Here is a 25,973-nt window from a genome sequence, read left to right on the forward strand (position 1 = left end):
GCTCAGGCTCTAGCCCTACCTGGAGTCAGGACCATAACCACAGCAGGGAGGAGAGGCTAGGAGGAAGAGCAGAGCAGGCGCTGGGGGAAGGGGGAGCAGGTGCTGGGGGAGAAGGGGGAGTGGGGAACACAGGTTGGGGGAGGAGGGAAAGCAGAGGCGGAGGGGGAAGGGGTGGCCCAAGACTGGGGGGGCAGGCAGGCGGCAGAAGTGGTAGGAGGGGAAGGCACAAGCAGACAGCAAGCTGCTTGACCTCTCCATACCACCTGCCCCTGCACTGCCTGACCCCCTGCAGCAATGGAGGGATGAATTAAAGATAACCCTCCAATAATTAGATTCTATACATGAAAGTTTTTAGCAAATTTGTAAATTTTCCTCTTATAGAATCTAATTATTGGGGGACCATCTTAAATTCAGGGTCGTCTTTGATCCAGGTAGATGTGATAAATTCTATCCACCCTCACTCTTTTACCCTAAGGGTAAAAAGCATATGGCATGGGGATCAGTCCATGGAACCATGGTTCTGGAAGCCTCTTAGCAGCAAGGGGCTTTGCTTATGTCCATGCCAAGGTTGGGAGCTACATCAGTGCTACAAACGATGGTGGTTGGGGAGAAGTGATGACAGGGAGAAACAGTGGTGGGTGATAGCAGTGGTTGGGTCAGAACACCAGCCCACCTTGGACCCAAGCTGGGTTGTTCTGGCCCATGGCTCCAAAATGTTGCTAACTGCTGCTTTACATTAACAATAACTTGTGCATTATCAATGCATTATACCAGGAGTGGCATGCATACAGCAGGTCTGCTTCATCCAGCCTGCCAAGCTACCAGAAGAGGGGCATGGCTTGTTGTATAATCCAGAGCCCCAAGGCAGTCTTGCTCGCCCCATGACCATCAGCAGTCTTGCCACAGCTGCATCTCTTCCCTCTATGTCCAACACAGCTGTTGGCACTGCCCTCTGCTGGGTTCAGTTTGCAAAGGAGCCCTGTGGTCTGGATCTGGCTTAGGGCACAGGGTGAGCTTGACACTCCAGCTTTACACTGTTATTTAGCCTTACCTCGCCCTGCTGGCTGATGACTGGCACAGCATACTGAAGTTTAACATCATAGAAAAGGCACTCCAAAAAGACATTTGCTACTCCAATTAGGTTGTGATTTTCTTGTGCTTCATAGAAAGGGTCACCTCTTTTACCAATGAGCTTCCTTATCTGTGTTTAAAAAAGGCACAAAAATAGCTACTCTTTAAACACTGCAAACCACAGAGTGATAAAATTATGCAGAAAACAAAACTGAAGAACCACGTGATCTTTATGCCCTTAATCACCTCATCTTCTATTATCTTGCATTGACCACAGCTAAATTTAGATTAGAAGTACACTATAAAACTAAATTAAAATATTGGGCTGGGGATCATATAACATCTCTTCTCATACAGAAATAGTAATGTGACTTCAATTTTGGAAGCATCAGGCCAAGTAACCTGCTCTAAAGTAAGAGCAATTCTACTGACTTCCAAAATTGCACCTGCTTACATCTCATCTAAAAATGTTTTTATTAAAAAAAACAAAAAAAAACCCTCCAGAACAAACCAAATTCTTTTCTGAGTGCCCAACCTGAACAATTGAGCTGGTTGCTGGGGATCATGCATGGGCCTGCAACTGTTCCCTTACTTCTCCTCATACAAGTTCTGCAGCCTATTTTATGTGACCACTCCATATACACAGACAGATCTTCTGGCTCAGCCCCCAACTCATGCTAGGAATCCCTAGAGCTGTATTCCACTCTAGCTGTACAAGACAAGACATTTGCATTCTGCATTCCCCTTTTCCACTCAAAAGAAAAAGGTTTAAATCATATTGTTACTATGCTTAAAGGACTGGATGGGCTAACAGAATATACTAACATATTTTTAAAATAAACTGTGCCTACTGATATGACACTTTTGTGGACTTTAATGGGTGCAAAAATCAAGCCCAAAGGCTCTCTCCTGTTACAAATATGATTAATACATTCTTACTCTGCTGCCTAAAGGTGCTATAATACAAAAGAACAAAGCAACTGCTCAAGCAGGTATGAGAATTATGTTCCATGCAAAGGGATTTGTGTTCTCCCTATCAGCCATGTGGTAGCAGGACACCCCCTTTTACATTCCTACATGGCTATTTAAAGGAGACATTCATGAGCGGTTAAATCCTATTTCAGTCTTTTGCTAGGTGAAGTGAGCCAAGCATTACTGATATTATAATATAGAACTGATTTCTATGCACAAGAATTATTTTTTTCTTAAAAAAAAAGAAAAAGACCTATGGCCAACTTGATATTTTAGTTATCTGCAAATATCAAGCCAAACTAGGAGAATAATTCTCCTACTGCTTTACGATTTAAGGATACACAACTGAGACAGACTTAAAGTTTTAGGATCAAGCTCTGCCCTCATATGTGCACTTTACGCTCTGAGCAGTCTATATGGCACAGTACACTCTAACTAGTGCCATACAGAGTGCCAAAAACAGCATTTTCTTGGTGCTCTGCTCTGATTTACCCACTGATGTCACATTAATTGGAGTTTTATCAGTAAGAGATATGCCTTCATGGAACTTCATGATTCCATAAAGAAATATCTTCTTTCTGAAAGAACTGCAACTAACATTATACGATTCGGACTGGCATAAAAATATTTGAGGGTATAGTTGTAGCAGAAATGCTGTCTTTTCCTTCTTTGGAATGTGTATTCTGTGTTAGGCATTCCTTGTACACCCTTGTTTGTGCAGTGTAATTTATGATACAATCCAAAATAATATACGAACACACACACACACACACTCTTGCACTCACTGTATTGTACCTATAAAAACAGAGTGAAGAGGTGAGAAGAAAACAGATATTTTAAAAAATGGTCAAGTTATATGTATTTTAAATACCTCTGGTACTCTCTCCTTCCAGTCCTGATACAGGTCTCTCATGTCAATCAATTTGTTCTCTAGTTTTTCAATAGTCCACACCTGAGTGCCTTTTCCTTTCCTTCTCACTTGGATAGCAGGCTCACTTACTATTGCCCCTCTCTGTCAGAGAAGAGAAATGATTGACTGTAGAAACATACCCTTAAATATCCTAACTTTTCACTCAAATCATACTCCCACAGTATGTAACTGCACACAGGTTACATGGCTTTCTTTGGTATGTTACCTGTAATACTTCTGCACAGTAACCAAACTTTGCAAACAAAGCTGTGCAGATGCAATGGATCCTTCCTTTCATTCTTCTCAAATACTTTATTTTTAAACAGTGACATTAAATAGGAATAATCTTGTTGTGGCAGCTTATGGTAATATCCTAACTGTGAGCAGTAAAATTCACTGAAACATCAAATATGCCACGTAAAATACACAATGACAAAATCCGAGGCATAACACATGAAACATGCACCTAAGGCAGTGCATGGGAGCTGCAGCAAGCAGCAGGTGTGGGGAGTGTGGGTCACAGAGTGCAAGGCGCTCTGGGAATTGTTCTGTAGTGGCAGTGGAGTTTGCTAATGCTGGGGAGGGAGCTTCCACAATTTTTGCCACTGAAGCCCATGTCTAGGGAGTAAACAAATACTAATTTCAGCAGCAAAATATGGGGTTCATTCTCCCACAAACAGCAGTGAACTTCACTGCTGCTCTACAAAACAACGATTCCTATAACACCTTGTGCTCCATGACCCACATTGCCTGTACTGCTGCTTCCAGTAGCTGGGAAGTGCAGGTGGAGCAGGGGACAGGAGGGTGAGATGTGCACCCCATCCTTCTGGCACCTCTCCCCTTAGGCAGTGCCCCACTCAACCCTGCATTATACTACTGGACAAAATCATATGGAAACGATGTCAGAGTTAGGTATTTAAGAAGACTATTTTCCCTTTAGACCCCTTCCCATATGTATTTAAAAAATGCAGAATTCCTTTTTAGTAGTACAGCATCAGAACGCAAACATTTACCCTCATGTCACATGAGCGTAAGGATGCCATACGTTTTTAGGAGGGACTGATAGCATCCATACTTAATGCTATTCTCCAGCTACATAATACTTCAGTGGTTTAAAAACAAACAATTTCCAACTGCAATTGAAAACAAAAACAGGCTCAAATTTCAGTGATTAGCTAAAGTTGCTGCTGCATTTTTCCTGCTCTTGTTTGCTCCTTACCTTTCTGTTGGCACTGAGGTTTGCAGCTGGGATCTGAAGCGTCACTTGATAATCAGTTAGCTTGCTCATTTCTTCTGCTAAGAAGTTTGCCTCTCTCACCAGTGTATTGGCCTTTACTATCTGCTCTCGAAGTTTAGCCAGGCTCTGTCGGAACAATTCATCCCTGTGGTGTAGTAGGTAACATGAAGATATACAGAAACCTATTTCTATTATTGGAAAGTTGTGAATGCAGACCAGTCAAGACTTCTATGAAACAAATCTTGAGAGGAAATACTGTAGCACGATTGCTTGGTGTTTTATATATCATTTTACTGAGAAAACCCAAACCAACAGATTAAATAAATAAAGCTTTCAAGTAACACGTACTAGTAGGGTTGTAGCCAGATTTAGATCTATGGAACATGCAAGAAGCCAAGATTTTTTTTGGAAATAACTTTTATTGGACTAACTATATAATTGAGAGAGATGTTAGTCAAGACAAGATGTCCTTTCACTGCACCTGGACAATGGTTTTTGGCTCATTACAACTTACCTAACTCCACCTCTCTGTATTCTACAGATCTTAATTCTTTTACAAAAATAGGTTTGTGTATTTCAACTGCCCTTTCCTTGATCTACAGCTATTTCCTGATATAATCTCTATACTCACCAGGTTTACTTCTCCATCTTTAAGTGACTATTTTTGTTCATGTTATGCAGGTAAAATAAAGTAATTAATTTACTTCATAATTACTTTAGGCCAGAGGTTTTCAACCCTTTAAATATGTGGCCCCCTTTTTAATAAGTGTGTCTCCGGGGGATGGCGAGTGGCCTGGATGCAGAGTGGAAGGGTGGCAAATGGTGGAGCAGCAGCAGTATGCTGTCTGTGTGGCCCTGCTCTCACCCCATCCCGGCCTTGCTCTCATGAGGCAACAGCCTGGGGTGGTGGTGGTGCTCCAACCCTGTCCACCCCCACTTACCCCCTAGGAACTTTCAAAGTACCCCCAGGGGTACAAGTACCCCCGGTTGACAACCCCTGGTTTAGGCTGTTCCTGTTTTTTCCCCAGATCCGAGGAAGGGCATTTTGTACTTGAAAGCCTGTCTAACATCTTTCCCAACTGTAATTAGCTACCAAAAGTGTGAAGGTTGTTCCTAATAGAGTGTAGTAGGCTCAGCACATGTGAGGTTTCATCGATACAAAGTCCTCTGTTTAGATCAAGGTGAGGAATGGCAGACTGTAATCTATAAAATCTACAGGACTAACAGTTTCATTTGAAAAGCTAAGACTACTGCAGACCCTATTGTGTTGTAGAATTCCAAGACCTGTTGTCTGCAGTTAACCATTCTTGGTATAAAGCATCTTATATCCCATATATCAAGTGTACCCTGCAATTAACAGAAGATAATGCACAAATAAACAACTGGGGTCTAACCCCCTTTCTACAAATTCCAAGTCTCTATACCTGTTTGAACAAATCTATTCCAAAATGAAAAATGGCAAGCCAGACCTCCCATGATATTTCTTATTATGGTTGTATCTGTAATACAAGTGCAGGGACATCTCATATACAGGTCCACATCTTTAATAATTTTTCATCTTAACATGGTAGTTCTTTGATCTTACAAAGATAACAAGCCAATGATTTCTCCCTTGCTTTGGGAAACCCTAGAAGTCCTAACAGCACTTACCACACAGCATACTATATCACATACTTTCCTGCAAAAAACCTTTAAGCAAGTCTCAGAAACTTTAGTCTGTAGCAGTGTCTTCTTTGTGCTATGTATAGCCCTTTTTATGCAAAATCCTACTGAAATCAATTGTCATTTTCACAGAATACACAAGATTAGAGACAAGTTTGGGATGAAAGGCAAAACTGTTCTGTGGGGTATGCTGTATGTATGAAAAGCAGTCAGTAGTTTGGCTACGCAGACATTTTATGGTATTTAGCTTGACTTTGATCTATGAGGTTCCTTAATCTCACAGATAGTGCAGCCCAGTCGATAAACCAGTAATTATCAGCAAGAATTGCTCTAATCTTTGCAAGAGGTCTGACAGGGTAGTTCTGCCCTGATAATTCTCCTATGAAAAATACTATGAAGACACACAGATTGGACAGGGACAGCTTTAGTAAAGAGGCCTGGAATCTGGTGCTGTCAGTGGGCATGTCTACATAAGATGTTTACTGCGCAGTAGACTAGTTATCTGTGCAGTAAACATCTCGGTGTCTACATGTGCACCCTATTAGGCTGAAGTAAACTAATTTACTATGCAGCAAGATAGTACTTGTAAATACAAGTACTATCCTGCTTTGGAGTACAAAACTCTGCAGCAGTACATGTGTAGACAATGCCCCACCTGGCTGGGGCATGAGGGTGCTTCAGTGTGGTGGCTACCTGCCAGCTAGCCCCACACTGAAGCATCCTCATGCCCCAGCCAGCCCCCAAGCAGCATGCTGAGCTGAGAAGTACCAGCCCCAGGCTGGCAGGCTGCCCCCCCAGGTACCTTGCCAGCTGGGGCTGTTCCACTCCGGTTCAGTGTGCTGTAATTTTGGGTGCACATACAAATGGCAATAAATTCTGGAGTTTATAGCTCCTGGGCTCATGTTCAAACGACATGTCCAGGAGCAATAAACTCCAGAGTTTGTTTTGCATAAATTGCATGCATTTTGTTTTTTAATAAGGGTGGTATTTTTTATACTGCAATAACATCCAGAGAAATTAACCAGTTCAGAAGATGTGAGAGATGTGGAAGTGAAATCCAGCTGTGAAATCCAAGGGCAACATTTTGGTTCAAAGCCAATTCTACCACATCAATTGCCAAGGTGGTAAGATGTTGAGAAGTTGATCCTGAATCTTGTTCTGGGGTTTATATCAGCCTGATGCCAGAAATTACTGGATACATTTAAAACTGAATCTATTTCATCTTCTGCTGTCCCATTTCAGAGCACTCTGCCTACTATGAGAAGCAGAGGGAAAAAAGGAGGTTCTTACTACTTCTCAAAGCATTCCCCAAGCAGCAAGACCATTTCAAGGATATGAATTCCAGACCACTTCACTTGCTGACCAGTTCTGAATAGAAGCAGTGGCTCTAACCAAAGTTTTGCTTATTTTAATATGCAGCCGCTCAGCAAAGCTATGAAGAGCCCTAAAAGTACTAAAACTATCTGAAAACTCAGGAGGATGAGACTCCATTATTTTCCTGAGACTCCATTATTTCTGTTTGGCCTTCAAAGTTCTGCTTCCAGCTCTTCCAGATACAAAGGAATTGTTTTAATTAAAGCAACAACCATTTTCCCCCAAACTGGCCAAAGAAAACTTTCTAGTCATCACTGGTTACTGGATGAACAGTTTTTTTTCTCATGCCAAACTTGGCACAACTTATGAACTTTGAAAGTAAGACCGAACAAAAACTAAGCACAAAACAAACAGTTTACAGCACTAGATTTTGAGTCTTGTTTTCTGTTTCCTACATTCTGGATCTAAATAATGCAAGACAATTATGTTTAGGCTTTTCTTTTAGATTGACTTTTTATGGGAGAGGTGGAAGAACACCAAAATAGAAGGGAGTACTCAAAGTTAGCATGTATAAAAAAGAGAGTTCAGTGAATAATGAAGTCTCTGTTGTGGAATGTAAATAAGCATTTGCAGAAAACAGAGTTAGAAAAGACCTATTAGTCCATCTAGACACTTCTCCCAGTGAATGAAACAGACCTAAGAACAGACTAGTAATTTGTTTACAACAATATTCCACAGCTGAAATCTTATTGCTCTGATGCTACTGACCATATGACTCCCCTTTTTTAATCTAAGAGGCTTCCTCTGACCTTTTATAACAAGAAGAGAACTCTCTCATTTTCAAGACACAGCCCTACCTTTGCCTAACCTCCACTTACTCTTTCCCCCACTTCCAAAACACTCCTTCCAGAACTAACTCCTGCCAGTCATCTGAGAAACTCTCATACATGCTTTGTCTTTGAGACTTCTTCCATTTCAAACTAAACCTCTCCTTTTTACTCCAAGCCCCTCCTAAAATCTACTGTACATGAAGTCTGGCACCAATGCTTTTTTAAAGACTAATCTACTTTTAGAAACTAAAGCACACACAAAATGAGAGTCAATATCTGAGATTCTGTGCATCCTATGTTTCTGAAGTTTGTCTGTGCTTGAAATATAGTTAGATCCTTGTTGCAGAGTTGTGTTCCCACAGTGATATGTGCACTGACAGCACCTAACACTTGGGAAAGCTTGATCTTGCGCATTTGATTCCATCCTTTCTTTAGATACGATATCTCTGTTTCTGGAAAGCTTGGTTACCTTACCCTTCAATGCACCACCTCTCTCATTTGTGTTTCTCATTCATTCTTTGTTTTTACTCCTGCATTCTCACCTCTCTTCTGTCCAGAGGTTTACTTTCTGCTGTACAGACTGAGCTGTGTACGAGAGCCGGTCACTGCCATGTTGATGTTGCCTTTCTGGAGAGAGCTGCTGTCGCAGCTGCTCTAGTTCACGCTCATACATCATCCGCTGCTCCTCAAGAGCGCTCCGTTTCTCTTCCAGGTACTGTTTTTCCAGTATCTGGACCACATTTTGAACCGGGTCTGCCAAAGGAAGAATAAAAGAACACCATGTCAGCACCAGAGTTCAACTGTTGTCACCATGGTGCAATAATACTCAGTGTATGCTAGGCACTTATCCAAGGGATTGAATTTACAAACCAAAGCCAAAATGAATGGATACACACAGCAAAAAGGACAGAGCATACAGAGGAGGTGGGAGGAGTGGCAGCTGAGAGATGCACTTGATTCTCTTTTGATTATATTAGTTACACACTTGATTTAAAAAATAATAATAATATGGAGCACCATGGAAGTTAGGACAGGAACACTGAAGAAGAAAGCGAGTCAACAAGAGCAAGGAAATAACAGTAAGAAAAGAATGGAAGAGGATGCTAAGGAAGGAAGAGATAAATTAGAGAGAGAAAAAAATCTTCTCTTTCCCTGTACTAGGAATATGATGGACAGTAGTGGGTAAAAACAGAACAAACCAATGATCTATACTAATCAGGAATACTCAAGAATCCACTCCAAAGTAAATAACCACCACCTGGCATTTTGCTCAGTATATATACTATACATTTCTCAGGACACTGAACAATTCTTTAAAGCATGGGTGCTCAACCCATCCTGAGGGCCAAATTTGGCCCTTGGGGCTCCCCATAGGTCCAGAAATTTGGCAGCAGGGGAGTGGTAGCACCATTTCCTTGCTATCAAACTTGCAGACTCACCAGGAGTCCCAAGTGCTTCTGTTGGATTGTGTGCCCAATCTCAATGCATAAAGCTAGGCACATGCAACGCTAGACCCCAGGCCCTGATCCTGGCACAGAAGGCAGTGCTGGGCCCCAGTGCTGGGATGAGGGAGGGAGGGCCTCTCACTGGGCCCTTGGGGCCCCAATCCTGGTGCAGAGGGGGAGGAAGGAGCAGTGCTGGGTCCCATGGCCCAATCTCGGCACCTGGGACAGGGAGGGGGCTGTGCCAAGCCCTAGGCTCTGATGCTGACACATGGGACTTGAACCAGTCCATGGACCAGCCCCACATGACTCATCTGGCCTCAGGGACAAAAGACTGAGCACCATGGCAATAAAATGTCTCCAAACTGCCACAGCTGTTATTTTTTAGCAGCTTCCATTCACAACTAGTCAGAATTTGCATTCTCATTGGAAAAAGGTTAGTTATTCTTAACTTCTAGATATATAAATGAAGAAAAAGGGATTACTGATTGACCTGAGTTCTGGTACTCAAGCATATAAATTGAATTGTTCACATGCCTGCCTGTGATACTCAGACTAGATGCCTTCTGAATATGCAAAGAATTATTTTCACATTCTCCAGATTTTACTGCATCATCTCTATAATATTTTAAAGTTATAACTAGCTAGAAGAGTGATTTATAGAAGAGTGATTTGGATATTAAATGTTACACAGAAGAAGAAGGACAAGCATGGAAGAGGTTAAAGAGATTTCTACTATGTTTGAAAAGATGGGAAAGAATTATAGGAATGAGTCACTGAGACAAGGATTTCTTAAATTACTCAAATAAATAACTGATGCCAGAAAATGGAGCTTCATAATGCTCACCTGAGAGATCCCTCCAACTACCTGTAGCTAAAGGATCACACTGAAATTTATCAAATGGGATTAAACTATGCCATTAAATATACTTTACAGGAGGTACCTTACAAGCAGGATGTAAATAGTTTTCCAATTTTTAAGAGCATTTTTAGTTTCAGCTGAAATTAAGAAGCACATGAGCATTTACATTTGACATTTCAATATTAAAAGCTCCAATATGGCTTGCAAAAAACACTCCAAAATGAATACAGTCATGCAGCAGAATCACAAACCTCAAAATTCGAAAACCAAGGCCAAAATGGTTCAATTTATAGCTATCTACCATCAAAAGTAATGGAAATGTATTATAAATGGTAAATTCTCCCCAATTCAGAAAGCATACATTAGACAACAAGCAGGATTTAAGCCCTATTTAGTTCAATCTAGAGTCATGCATCCTAAGGAGGATTTTACCCAGTTTACTATCTTTTAAATGGCTCTTCTGTTGTATTAAAGACCCTAATCCTGGAAACCTTTATGCCTACAAAGCAGCCGTTCAGACCTTAAAGGACTCGCACAAAGAAAGTTACTTGATCAAGTGTCTGGAAGTGTTTGAAAGAATGAATAAATACCACATTTACTGGAATACAAGATGACGTCTCCACCCCTCAAATCAGCATTAAGGGAAAAGCTCCTTATCTTACATCCGCACACAAGGAAATCTCATTAAATTCACTGCGCATGCATCTACACATCACCCTACAATGATGTAGTGATGTGCTACATCGCCGTATGGTGCACTATGGAGACACAGTGATTACGCAGGTCTACACGTGATCACCAGCTATGTTGCTGTAGTGGTGTACTCCCTGGGTATAGCACACTGCTACAGTGACACAGCAGTGAAATCTACCCGTGTGCCATACACCTTCTGCAGTACCCACCCATATTGCACCATACCTTAGTACTTCCAAGAGGAAGTACTAAAGCACGGTGCTGTAGCAATGTCACCATATAGTGATGTGTAGATGTGCCCTGTCTATATGGAACCGTTGCCAAAGGCAACATGTGCTCAGTCACAGAAATAAACTATGAAGCTGATTTAAATGCAGCCAACATTAAGCATGACTTAAAACACATGGCTGATATGGAGCAAACATGCTGATTGGAACTACTTTTTTTTTTTTTTTAATACTATAATTTTCCGTATTCCAAGCCAAATTAGCCAAAACAAATTTCAAATCCGAGAGTCAGTCTAGAACCATTTGTGGCCCTACTACCAGCAAACATCCTCCACCCCCATCCGGGGCTTCAGATGTTCCCAAATCCTTTGGCAGGCATTCTACTTGCAGGCCCCAACCCGGAGGTTTGGGGTTCATCTGTCCCCAAATTTTGCTTGCCCTTAGCCATAAGGCCCCAGGAACAAGTTAAGGAAGAGTCTCCCATTTCTATAAAGTGGGCATAAAGCCAAGGTTAACTATGCATTACCAGTGCAGGTAATATCCTGTGCCAGCAGAGCGGTCTTCCCCAAGTGCAACTAGGAAGCCACCATGGTGATGATGGTATTTCCTCTGCCAGACAAGTATACACTACACTTGACCTGAGCCCTTCAGAGGCCAAGAAGCTGATGGGAACTTACCACAAAAATAGGTTAGTGGAGCCTACATGAATAAGATATACAGTAGTGCCCACTGAGAACACAGTCTCGCTCAGCGCCAACTCCTTTTCAAGTCATGGTTAGCCACTACACTGCATATATTTCAACTTCATCTTCATTCTCACAGCTGAGCTGGGCCTTTCCCAATGATTCCTGTTTCTTCACCAGCCTTAAATGTCTGGCAAACATCACCAAATACAGACCCAAACAGTTTACCCAGAATCCCTCTGTCACCTCCTCGTCTCTCAGCCTGTCCCATATGATTAGTGTGGGTCCACCCTCCATGAAATGGAGCCAGAGCAGGTTGCCTTGTACCTCATCTGCATATAAATCTCTGGAGGATCCGAAGACTCGTGACAAGAACACATCCCATTCGAGTCATGAGTGGGGGTGCTAATCAGATCCTTTGTGGGGGGTGGGGTACCTGTGGTACACACGCATACTGAGCAGTGCTGAGCTGCAGGGTTGCCCTGGCTTGAAATGCTGTTGACTCTGCAGGGACCCAGCCCAATGAACTATATGATAATCATGTCTTTTGGCTTTAGACTAATACCATGTATAGCATGTACCATGTATAAATAAGTACTGTTCAAAAGTGAGTTTATGAAGTACTTATGCTAAAATTTGCAGCAGTTTAAAAAGTGTAATATGCATCAATTAAGGATGAACTAAGTAAATGGGGTACTATATGCAAATGACTGCAAACATGCTTATTTCCAGGTCAGTGTTTTCAAATTTGCCCCTCATTTTCATGTGCTCAGGAATAGCAGGGTCTGCCAGTAAGGAGGTGAGAAAGGGCTGCAGGAGGCAAAGGTTGGGGGAAATAAGGGAGCTACGTGATCTCCCCCAGATGTATTTTCCCTGCTGCAGCACTGGGAGAGGGACACATTCAGGCCAATTTCCAATAATTAGATTCTATACCTAGAAAGTTATAATAAATTTATAAAATCTCCATATACAGAACCTCATTATGGGGGTTGTTTTACATTCAGGGTCACCTTATATTCAAGTAGATACAATATGTACTTTCTGCAAAGCAGTGCTGTGCTTCATTTCCATTTGAAAAGTCACTTCATTCATGAGCTTGTGACATTAACCCAATAATGACGATAAATAAAATGATTTAAATGAATGTATCTGAACACCTGTCAGACCCAAACTATCATCTGAGAGAAGCTGAATGAAAGCACTACTTCATTAAGCTGTACTGGAAAAACCTCACGGTGAACTGTATTAAATCCCCCCCCGCAAAACAAACAAACCAAAAAACCCAATCTAATTGGGAGGCCCCTCAAACTAACCACATAATTTACTGAACCACTAAAAGCCATGTGGGGATATAAAGCAGACTTTTATGCTGTACTGGTGGTCAGACCAGTGTTACAAATCTGTGGTACAAAGCTGAACTGTCACAATCTCAAAAGGGAAATCAGTGTGTTGAGGAGAAAAATGCACTTCAGTGGCTCACCCACATGGTCTTCACAGTTCTGCCCTTTCCTCAGAGCTGTACTAGTACCAGATGTGGTACATGACCTTGTTACTATGTTTATGGAGGATAAATTTGTCATGTGACTTTGTCCTCTAAAGGGCAAGACATTTATCTAAAAAGGGGTCTTAAAAAAACCCAACAACAAAACAGAGAAGACAGTAAAAGAAAATACTGCTTTTGTTTTCATTTTTCTCTCAAAAGAGTCCAAAGAATGAGATTTTTAATTATGGCTTCTCACAGTTACTTTCCCCCAGTTTTTTATAGCAAACATATTACTTAAACATACAGCATTTTGAAGCTATGCACCATCTATGACTGTTGTTATCTGTTGTGTATTGGGTGGGAGGGAGAAGAACATTAACGAAAAGAAAATCTGCACTATTTTTCAGTGAGGATATCCAAAATAGAACAGGCCAGGACAAAAATAATCATGGATTCCATTCAGAGGAGACAAATGGACTAAAATATGTTTCTCATACTTTTGAGATATTTTGGGACATAATTTACAGTAGCTAGTTACAGCAAAAGAAACTCAAAAGACATGCCCCTTAAATCATAGAACACTGACTCATTGTAGACCACTATAACTTATTTGCATCCCTGGTTAGTGACAAGCAGTTCAAGCATCAATTAATGCTTTCAAATTAGTTCAAGAGCCTCATGCATGAGCCAATCAAATTTAAAACCTTTGTTCCAGTTTTGGCACAAATACGTGATGATTTGAGGCATTAAGACAGGAAACAGAGTCGTCATGAAGGATGACAATACTGAAGACCACCAAGAGGGCAAATTCATCTGAAATTCTCCTCCTAGCATGGCTGAACCAGAATGAGCATATCTCCATGATTAAAAAGTAATCTGCATAAATTAAAAGCCCTGATTCTACAACACAAGCAGTTCCAGTGAAGTCAATGGAATTACCAATGTGAGGCAGGCTTGCAGAATCAGTCCCTAAAATATACTGAGCTATTTATATAATAAAAATCAGTAAAGCACAAAATTATGCCATATTCAACAAAAAAACATAACAAAATAAAGATGTAGCTAAGAGAACTGTAAATAACGTATTCTGGTAATAACTGTGAAACACAACAGGTAATGAACCACAACAGGCAATGTACCATTATTGTGCTGATAGACTAGGAAGGAGGAGGGAAAGCAAGAGAAGATGAGGCAGGAAGATTTCGCCACTGACACACCAACTAATTTTTCTCTTTAACAGTGGGGTAAAAGTCAAAGTATTTTCTCTTTTGCTGAGCATATGTGTTTATATAAGGTAACTGCAAAAACATGCCATGAAATTAGGCTCTTCATTACCTCTTCTGACCTGACTATCCAGCACACAATTTTGCCATAAATTGAAGTCTACCTATAACAGGAACATCCAATTGGAAGCCTGTGGGCCACATCTGGCCTCCAAGGGGTTATAACCTCCAGCAATCATCCCCAGCCCCTCTGGATACTGTTCCCTGACAGCTCCAGCTGCTGCTGTCCTTGGGCTCCTCTTTACTCCTCCAGCTACTGCAACTTGCCCTCACCCCGGTACAATGCATGGGGATGAGGTCTCCTATGGCTGGATAGCTTGCAGGGGATCTTGGGCCCCCATGCCGTGCTGGTACAGTACAGTGGGCTTGTGTGCGTGTAGGGGGTGGCTGCCTCAAGGTGCAGCAGTGGGTGGGCACATGGTGTGCTGCGGTGCAGTGTTCCAGGTGCAAAGGTATTCACGCAGCACAGTGGAGATGGGAGAGAGTGGAAGAAGTAGACATGCAGCCTGCACAGAATGTGGCCATGAAGCTTGTGGCCCCCAGCTACTCAGAAGTTAGACAGCATCATTTTACTCCCACAACTCATTGTAGGCAGGAGCTTAGCAGAATTTAGGAAAGTATTAGCCATCCCTCTCTGCTCACCATTCACAGTTATATCACATAGGATAATCATGTGTAAAGCCATGAACTCACTATGCTTTAGGGCAGAAACTAACCATTAAATTAACTAGGGAGTCTCTTTCTAATCAATGGGCAGTTTATTCTATAATTATTTATAAGGGTGTTTATTTTACCCATCTCTGAAGCACCTAGGAGCTGTCAAGAGAAACTACTCTAGTCTAGACAGACCACTGGTCAGATCCAGCACGTCGTAAGCTCAAACATCTGGACAAGGTTTCAACTGGATCCAAACTAGGTTTCTACTTCACACACCCTAAACATTCTCTTACCATTACTATTCAGTGTTTTCATTATAACCTCCATTTGTGCAAATTCATAGTTGTAATCTGCTTCTGAAGAAGCCTCACTGGCTGCATCCAGATCATGTTCTGCTAATACAGTTTCTTTTTCAAAATCTTTCAGCCAGTCTCGTCGCTTTCTCTTTGGCAGGTTGATTCTGGTTAAAAAATTGAAAGTGACTTCTTAAAAGCTTTTAAAAACAGTAGCATTGAAAAAAAAACAGGAAAAAAAATAAAGGGGCTGAAGAAGTGAATAAGTTATTACCTAAAAAAGTGGTTGTTTCCCCACAGTATTCTATCTCCGTGCCACAACTGCGTGACAGAACATACCAGTGCACCATTCACACAGGATCTGCAAGAACAAAAGACAACCTTGGCAAAATCCCAGAAATTACAGATGAAAAGATACCTACAAAAATAAGCAGTCTGTTCTTCTCACCTATGCAAGTTCATATGTAACATGACACATGACTTAGTAAGATTTAATTTAAAAGGATACATGTGACAATAGATCATGAAAAACTGTTTCCCACTGTTTTTAAAAAAACTGTTTGATGTTGTAGCCCTTCACTGAAACAGTAGGGGGACAAGGATTTCATTTCAGCTTCACAACCTCAGTTTAAGAAAACCTCATGTACATTCCAGAAACTGGGTCACAGTCTGCTCATTGTAAACAGTCTGTGAACTTAGTTACATGCAAACCTTGCTGAGAAAGCTTATATATTGTTATTTTCCTATTTGCAAGAAACAGATTAGTCTAATGCAAAATATTTCTAAACTTGGTACCATCAATCTATAATTTATTTAGGTATATAACTATGTCTGTCTTATATCACTGAAGTTCATTCTTCTTATAAACTAAGCTCTCAGTAACAAGATTCTATTTTTGTAAAAATTTGGAACAGCATTTGCACTGACATGTATCTGTATTTCAGCTTTATTCAAAAAAGAGAGAGAAAAAAAAGTGTTCATTTCTTGTATGTAGCTCACAAAACATGAAGATGACATTTTCCCCCCAAATGTAATGCGGTAAGATGAATACAGTTTTTCAGATTCAGTTCTAAATTCAGTTTTGTACTTCAAGTCATTGCAAGTCTTAGATATGAAACAAGTTATTCTGCTTAAGTTGTTACCAGAGTTTCAAAGTTGATGTTGATATAAATAGCCTAGAAACACCTACTTAAACATTTCAGACCAGTCACAAATAAAGGAAAACATATTTTTTTATACATTTTTCCACTGACATGCTCCTTTGTTCTTGCCAGTCTAAATGACTAACCCCTACTACTGTAACTCTATCACTGTAAGCCTGAATCCCATCTGTTTGGAATTTTGTCCATGAGTCTACAGCACTATGATATATGGACTACAATATACTTTATAGCAAGTACAGGGAGAAGTGCTTGAAAAATTGCAAAGATCTCACTTTTGTTTCCTAAATTATACCTCTTAACGGTGATAATAAGCAAGCAGTGAGACTACAGAAGTGGTACTTTTGTAATTAATTATTACATGCTTTTGGTGATAGTACAAAGCTGAGAGAGACTTTTCAAGCTTCAGCAAAGAAGAAATGATTCCCTATATCCCCTAGAAATGATTCCCTAGATACAGAATGTTACTACAATAATGAAACAAATGAGAGAAAAACAACCTGGGACCTGTTTATTGGACCCGACAATCATTCTCAGGATGAATTCATACCTCTCTTCTCACAAAGCCCAAAGCCTATGGCAAAGGATTCATATAATTAATTATCTGTCCCTCCTTGTTCCACACACCCTATAACATGGGTTATTCAGAGCCAACATACAGACAGCACAAAGCTCCTTTGTGTACAAGTATATCTCACTTTAGTGTTTTGCTGAAATAATCCAAATTGAACCTACTTGTCAAATTCACTACACATTATACCTGACAGTGAAACCAGAAAGTATCAAAAGTCACCTTCCAGTATTAAGAAGCAAATGTTGCATAGGCTAAGTTATGCTGAACTTCTGTACCTTGCATTTTCTTTTGGTGTGAGGGTAACTTCCCCATCTGGTGCAATGTCAATCTCACAGTGCTCTGGCTGGATTCCTATGCCAAAGAGCTGTATATCCTGAGAGGTATCTGCACCAACCCGCGTATGATCCTGCGTTACAGATTATCATAAAAAAAAAAAAAATCAGTAAGAGTCAAAAGTTATTCATTTACATAATTCAGATGCAATCTGACAACTGAAGTACTACGAATATGACTAATTATTGTTCTATGCAGGATTTCATCTCTGCAGTATTGTTTCAAAGAACATAAAACAGGGACTGACCAATGAGTTCCAATTTACATATTTCATTTATTATTTTTATTGCATATTAGCTTAATATTTCAGTTCTGCTGGAAAAAAACAATACAGTATAGGTAGAATCCAGTCCCAAGTTTCAGTTATACATGTACAAACACACGGAAGACAATGGAGTCACACCACTGAAACTCAGACTTTAATTGTGACGGTAAATCTTTACTTTTTGTTACAATACATAAAGGGGACCACCTTGACTCTCAGTCCAATGGAGTTTGCAGGGCTGAGGTGAGGGAGGGAGGGATTTGGAGGGCAAGAGAGAACCCACACAGAACACTTGATATGGACTTACATGGAATTCCATGACATTCTGTCTACTAGATCACTTCAGAGTTGAAGCCCTTTCTGGATATTCCCAAGCTGCTTGTTTTAGAAATAACGTATAACAATATGGTTTATAAACCAGACAATTTCACCAGTTAGACTATAACTCCCAGATTTCATACCTCAAATACAATTCTCAATTTGCAGGTAGGAAAGCAGGGGCTCACATCAACCTGCTGGTGCTTGGCCACAATTTATAGCTACCATGCGTTAGCTCTCATTTACAAGGGGTAAGAGATGGATATGGAGAGTTAATGCAGAACAGATGATTCAATACAACGCTCTCCATTTACCCCACAATAACCTATTTATGTACCCAATTTAGGGATCAAATGGAAAACCTAAAACTGGACCATAAGAATTTATATAACACCTATGCTTGGACCAATTCTCATCCCACCCTGAGGAAACTAGGAGTCAATCCACCAAACTCAATGAAGCTGAAATGCAAGAGAGAATGGAAGTCTTAGCAATACAAAGAGAATCAGGCTTCTTAGGCTGTTTTTTTGTTTGTTTGTTTGGTTTTTTTAAAGTGCTTTACCAGAAGCAGTGCATTACTTTGACCCAGCTCTACAGCATCTGTATAGATTGGGCACTTCAACAGAGCCTTTTGGCACTTTTATCCAAAGCTGATTCAATCAGCTTTTAGATAAGAACACCAAAAAAGCCCCATGAAAATGCCCAACTAACGTGTTGCCTCTTTTGGGCATGCACTGGGCTCAGGGCAGGAGCACATGGTTTTTAAAATAAAGCACTGTTTGTTTGGGGGTTTTTAATGTCTGCAAGCAGCCTTGTTTTCTATGCTTAACCTTATAACTAGTCCTAGGAGTCCATCATTCTAAACACCCAACTCATTCCAAAGTTAAAATAAAAATCCAGGAGAATCAACTGCTCTCATGTATGATTTGTTAAAGGTCAGTACCCCGTTTCCACACTTACCTTTAAATAATAAACCAAAAGTTCATTGAGGGCAGGGTCTGCATTCAGATTCACCAGATAACATTTGTCATCCCCAACCTTGATACCAGAGGATTCTAAGGAAATTCCCATGCTCTCTAGCTGCTTTTGCCTCTCCTATAAACATACAACAAGGTTAATTTAAGATCTACTACTGTAGTTTACCAAGACAATACAGAAACAATAGTAAGTAAACAAGACCGAAGAGTAACTGAACAGTAATCTACCTATACACTGAACACCGCTACTGAAAATATTGTTGACCATAAGTTGCAGGGAAAGGACTAGCTAAAAAAGATGGTTGCACTTTGTATTCTTTTACAAGATGTTGTTATGTACTGTAGCTTAATCCTTGAATGATTACTCACATTGAAAAGCACCTGCTTATGCGAGTAGTCCCATGAATCTTAGAGTTTCAGAATCAGATTTCATGAATTCCCATTGCAAATTTGTGTCAATATGTACAAACAGTGGAGAAATAAACATGTCACCAGATGAGATTTTGTTTTGTTTTTAAGGGGCCACAAAATACTTAATGTTGATAGAAATATTTCCACAATTTTCTAACTAATTCAGCAAAAGTATCTAGATGCAAATGTTCTTTTTAAAAGGTTACAAACCAAACGACATATTTTTGATGAGGGCTTGAAAAGGAAACTGACTCATTCACTTCACAAGTTACAAACATAGCATAAATTTCAGAAAGCAAACCTGAATCTTAGCATCTTTTTAGGCAAAGACAAGATTAGCAACACAAGTACATGCATTTATTTATGTTTGTTCTTTACTTTTAAGAGCCCCTGTAGGTTTAGGGAACTGTCAAAAGCTCACAGCTCACCGAAATGGCTGACTGCACTTGGAAAAATCCTGTCTCCTTTGAAGTCCAGAGAGTATTAAGGTATGACTATCCATTTTATTCAAGTTCACGTAGTGGTCTTTTAAATTTGAAATTGCCTACACACTTTAACATTTGCTCTTATTTCACAAAATTATTTTTTTAGCAGTCACAGCAAAGAGCCCACTAAATCTGCTCTAATGAAATTGTTTGTTCTAGCATACCACAGTGTACTCTGGACATAAGGTTAAATGAGGCCACGAGACAACAGATAATACCAAGAATGCATGAAAGATCAAACAGAGGGACTCACAAAAGTAAAGGAAGAAAGAACAACATCCAGCTAGTGTAAATCAGTATAGGTGCACTGAAAATGACTGGGCTGAGATAATTTACACTAGCTGAACATGTGGCCTTCAGTACACAAAATGTTCTGGCCTACCAATAAAAAAAATATTGCCCACAGAAATTCTTGCCTCTGGCCTACCTGTGCAATTTCTTCTGTTTTCCTTAGCTTTTCCTCCCAGGTGACTGTTAATTCTCTTATCAGTTTTTCAGATTCTTCCAATTTTTCCTTCAGCTCTGGTGCCTTCATAGCCTTGATGTCAAAAAGAAAAACTGAAATAATCTTAAGAGCTTCCCTTACTTCATGATGCATAAAATAACTTCCTGTTCTAGATGGTTTTAGCAAGCTTCTGGATCAATAACAACCTCTCTAATGAGCCAAGCCGAGCCAAGATAAAATTTGACTCATTTTTTCTTCAGTGAATAGGCTGAATGGATTCCCAGCTGAGGTGACAGAACAGATTTGCACAAGCTGAAGTACTTTGCATCAGCACTGAAGTTGCATCTATAGGGCTCCATATCAAATTGGAAGAGTTGGCCAGACATACATAAATTAATTACATTTTATATTTGTGGAAAACTAAACAACAACCTCTAGGGCTAAAGTGATCAAGTTTTCATTATTTCCTATTTTTCAGTTTTCTCATTTATAAACTTATACCACTTTCTGCATTAAGATAGAGTTGTTCTTTCTTGCATTCTAAATGCCACACAAATCTACCCCAGATCTATTTTAATCTCATCTGTTCCTTTTCTTTATGCTTTGCCAAAGCTACTTCTTATTTTTGTAATACAGTAGTGCTTGGCAATGATTTCTGAGTGCCAAACATACTGAATAGAAAGATGGTCTGTACCCCAGTGACCTTAGTCTCTGAGGGAAACAAAATATGGAAACAAGCACGCAGAAGTGCACACGTTTTATCTCTGACTTAATGCCTTTCATACTTCCCTATTTTGCACAACTAAGCTGCATCCTACTCCTTGAAAAAAGGACCCCTGAAAATCTACCCCTGCTATAAAACTCTATATATCTTTAGAACCAGTCTGTGTTGTATTACATTGCAACCAATTTTCTTTAATTCCTCAGAAACAGTTTAACTTGGCAAGATCCATCTTCTGTCCAGTCCTGTGTCTGCTCACAAGGGGATCATAAACAAATATTTCTGCATCTGCTGGAACTCTTTCAGGAAAACAAACTAACTACTTAAAATCAATAAAGCAAGCACCCTTTCCATGATTTGTAAAAATTACACAGAGAATGACATTCCTATTATGACATGACATTTCCTATATGAGTTCTGTCTACAAAGAGCAACAATAATTTTACCTCAGCTTGTGACAGCTGCTCCTTCAGTTTTTCCACTTCTTCACGTAACTCACGGATGACCCTTGCGTTTGGATCTTCATTGACCACAGCATGATTGACTATCCTTTTGGCTCTGTCTGCGTATCGCAGTGTGGAGAGAGTTTCTTCATAATTGTCTGCTGCTGGACTAATCGTGGCTATCATAGCAGTTTGGCTGTTTCCTCCCAAGTTATCCTGTAGTGCACATTCATGGAAAGCTTGAGGCATATAAAACAGATTATACAAAGCATTTTATATACTCTGTGATCATAATATGCCCTTGTAAAGAAAGAATCTGAAATATGAATTACACCTCTTATTAGATATTAGAGCTGTGCGAAGCTTTGATTCCCAATTTGATCTGGCAGAGATTTGACCCGATTCAGTGGCCAAATCTCCGAATCCAAATAGAATCAGAGGACCCTTTAATCTCTCCAAATCGAATTGCAACCCTACAAATCAAACTGGAGAGATTCGGAAAGATTTAGCGATTTGGAAATAGACACAGCTTTAAATGTTTTTTCTACATACCTCAAGGTAGCAGGCGCGGCTCATGATAGCTGTGATGCTGGGGTGGATGAAGCATCCCTCAGGAGCACAGAAGGCTGCCCAGTGTGCTCATCAGCAGACCTGAAAATAGACCAGAAGCACTTCTGGTTCACTTCCGGGTCTGCTGGAGAACGCACTGGGGGCTCCCCCATGGCCCCTGGCTCAGCAACTGGTGCCTCCAGGGTTTGGAGGAGGCACCTGGGGTCCTCCCGCAGCTGACTGCTGAGCCGGGGGGACACTGGGGAGGAGGGGGAACGTTGCCAGCAGACCTGGAAGTGAACCAGAAGTACTTCTGGTCCACTTTTGGGTTCGCCACCAAGCACGTGGGGGCCCCCCCGCACTCCTGTGGGATGCTCCATCAGCCCCACTATTGCAGCATTCACAAGCTGCGTCTATGTCTGAATCACTGATTCTCCAAATCAGCACTGAACCTTTAGATTCCAATTTGGCCAAATCAAATTGGGGACAGTGATCCAAATCAATGAATCGAATCACCATTCCCAATTTGGGCCAAATCCAAATGGAATAAGGCCTGTTGCACAGACCCCTATTAGATATCAAAGTGGTTTGTTTAGTTAACCTCTGATCTATGAACAATTTGGAGGTCTCTGCACCTGACTCAATCCCACTACAGATTTAGGTGAAAGATATACAGTTGGTCAAAATACCACTGCAGTCTGAGCAAAAACAGCACAATAGGTTTTAGTTTCCACAGTATTAGGAACAGCTCGCACTTAGCTCCCTAGTCCAGGGTTTGGCAACATACAGCCCGCAAAACCACTGGGTCTGTTTCATGAAGCCAAGGGGCTTCAGTGACATTCCAGCAACAGGGGACTTTGCCTCTGCCTGCATAGTGAGGAGATGCACCTGTGCTGTAGCTGGCGGCAGGGAAAAATAGCAGCAGGGAAAAGCTGCAGTCACAACAGTCAAGTCAGAACACTGGCCTGTTTCTGATGCGAGCCTGGTTTCTCCAGCTTACAGGTCTGAAAAGTTGGTAACTACTTCCCTGGTGTATTAAAAATCAAGCGTTGATGTGTGTGTGTGGAACAGCAGGCTTAGATCCCAAACCACAATAAGGTCAGTTTGTCAAAGGTGAAAGTGAGACCATGCCATTACCTTGAGAAGCCAAGTGAGCACAGAGTCTCTATAAGGCACAAACTTGTTTTTTCCCTTTCCCGCTGATTGGTCAGCAAGCGATGATATAACCAATCCCAGCGTTGACAGCGACCTAAGAAAACAACACAATATTAACTGCTTTGTATAGATACTACAAACAAAATAACTTGTTAAAATGCAGAAGTAGAGTATCTCTGAAACACCCGGGCTTGGTGGTCTGCACAAGTTCACATACAGGTTTTAAAGACACCTGTTAAAGTGACCATATTTGTTATAAGACAACTAGATTCAAAGGGTCGTCTAAATGGTTGGGCTGATGAGCCTAAACCAGAGGATTGGAGGTCGGTTTATATTTTTAACTGTTTTTATAATTTTATGCACCTTAAAATATTTTAAAATAATTCTATAATTTATAATATTTTAATTATGTTATTTTAATAATGAGACTAATGTAGCAACATGCTTCAAAACCCTAGCCCTCGCTGCCTTGTGGGTATTCTTTGACTGGAGAAAGGCTAAGGGACATCACCCTGACAGAAATGTCCCCTTGCTGAGGTATCAGACAGTCAGCAGCAGTTCTTATCTGTTGCTCTCTGGCAGAAGCTACAGCCATAGAGGCACTGAAAATTTGGACTTGGTCTGTCTGGCCTTTAGACTCTGTCTCAGTGGTCTAAAGGGAGGATGGTAGGCCCTGGGCAGCCTCTACTTCTCCATACTCTTGCCTAGGCACATGCATGGAAGGTCCTGGTGTGATGATTGTAGACCTCTTGCATGTACACCATGATCCAAAAATCAATGGCTGCCTATTATATTATTAAAGTACCTACATTTCCTCAGAAGTTAAAATGTCTTGTCCTTGTCCCTTTTGCCTCACAACTTTTATTTTATTGAGTAGTTGGCTGTGTAGAACAATGTTAAAAGTCCTTGTCTCTGCCACTTAAGTTCTCTGCCTGATCATGAAAACACATCCTGGTCATACTCAACTCTAAAGCACAAGCAGCACCACTGAAGTCACTGGGACTACTAATACACTTAAACCATGTATGCAAGCCATGTGCAGAATCAGCAACTATATTCGATTGACAGCATATTTAATGTGTGAGGTTACAAGAAATCTTGTCTCAAGAATTTCTCTCAGTATGCCCAACTAATCAAGCAACTAATGCTGACAATCACAGGAAGTACTAGAATTAAGGCACTTAATATATATTATGTACATCTCAAATGAAACAACTTGGGGAATCTGTCTGTGTAGAAGCTTACACATTATGTTTCATATAGGGAACTCTATACACATCTGTCACAGAGTAACATGGGGTTTGCCTTATTCCAATATTTTCTTCTTACCTGCAGGTCAGATGGAATTTCACAGGGTAATGAGATGGGGTTAATCATGGATGATTCTTTGTTCACATGGAAGTGCCACTGGATAAAGCTAGCTACTGTCCACAAGAATAGTCTGTCCTAATGGGATGCTAAGTAACAGTCACTTAGTGCTGGTGACAGGGGCTTTGGTCACCTGACAAGGACATCAAAAAGTCACTTGACAAAATGCCTGAAGTTTTTAAAATATAAGGTCTTTTACCCAACATTTTAAAGGGGAGACAGACAGAAAGACTCCATATTCCAGAGAAGTCACATGCAAAAGCTATCAGAAGAGGAGGAACCTACAGGTATATAAGGACCAGGAGGAAGACTAAGGGAAATGTGGGGCTCTTGCAGAATGGGATGGGACAGTTGATAACAGACAGTCAGGAGAAAGCTGAACTCTTTAATGAATACTTTGCATCAGCATTCTTGCATACAAATGGTGATTGCCTACCTGGTCAGATACTGGATGGATGCAGGGGACAGTGGGAATTGCCAACCAATGGTCAATGCTGAACTGGTGAGGGAGCACTTAGAGCGACTGAATGTCTTCAAGTTGGCAGGACTGGATGGACTATACCCGAGAGTGCTACGAAAACTGGCCTGAGTCACTGCGGGACAATTGGCAAAGGCATTTGAAGACTCATGGTGCTCGGGAGAGGTCCCAGAAGACTGGAAAAGGGCCAGTGTGGTGCCAGTCTTTAAGAAGGAGAGGAGGGAGGATCCAGGAAACTACAGGCTGGTCAGCTTGACCTCAATACCGGTAAAATTTTGGAAAAAATTATCAAGTCCATTTGTGAGAGACTGGCAGAAGGCATGATGCTGAAGGACAGCCAACATGGTTTTATTGTGGGCAGGTCACGTCTGACCACCCTCATCTCCTTCTATGATCAAGTACTGAACTACTTAGATGAGGGAGACACGGTTGATGTCATATACTTGGATTTTGCTTTGACATGGTCTCCCATGACACTTTTATTAAAAAAACTGGGGGACTGTGGGGTGGCAGAGTCCATGGTCAGATGGGTTGGAAACTGGCTAAGGGGTTAAACGCAGACAGTGTTAGTGGACAGGTCTGTATCACCTTGGTGGGAAGTGGCCAGTGGTATCCCACAGGGTTTGGTTCTTGGCCCTGTACTGTTCAACACAGATTTCATAGATTAATAGA

General features: G+C 40.9%; 1 protein-coding gene across 4 annotated transcripts in view; it reads right to left on the reverse strand.

Moving 5' to 3' along the window:
• Nucleotides 1-25,973, reverse strand: part of KIF13A (kinesin family member 13A) — a 196,184-nt gene that overhangs the window by 42,638 nt on the left and 127,573 nt on the right. For all 4 annotated transcript variants that reach the window (XM_019543831.1, XM_019543816.1, XM_019543823.1 and 1 more), the window contains exons 10-20: nt 23,438-23,549; nt 21,755-21,967; nt 20,570-20,680; nt 19,230-19,364; nt 17,629-17,759; nt 15,894-15,980; nt 15,620-15,786; nt 8,539-8,749; nt 4,173-4,335; nt 2,915-3,055; nt 1,052-1,201 (exon numbers count right to left, since the gene is read on the reverse strand). In XM_019543831.1, the coding sequence (XP_019399376.1) occupies nt 1,052-1,201; nt 2,915-3,055; nt 4,173-4,335; nt 8,539-8,749; nt 15,620-15,786; nt 15,894-15,980; nt 17,629-17,759; nt 19,230-19,364; nt 20,570-20,680; nt 21,755-21,967; nt 23,438-23,549 (1,621 nt within the window). The remainder of the gene's footprint in view (nt 1-1,051; nt 1,202-2,914; nt 3,056-4,172; nt 4,336-8,538; nt 8,750-15,619; nt 15,787-15,893; nt 15,981-17,628; nt 17,760-19,229; nt 19,365-20,569; nt 20,681-21,754; nt 21,968-23,437; nt 23,550-25,973) is intronic.

The sequence above is a fragment of the Crocodylus porosus genome, unplaced genomic scaffold (genome assembly GCF_001723895.1).
Source record: "Crocodylus porosus isolate Cpor-Errol unplaced genomic scaffold, CroPor_comp1, whole genome shotgun sequence".
Classification (NCBI taxonomy): domain Eukaryota; kingdom Metazoa; phylum Chordata; order Crocodylia; family Crocodylidae; genus Crocodylus; species Crocodylus porosus.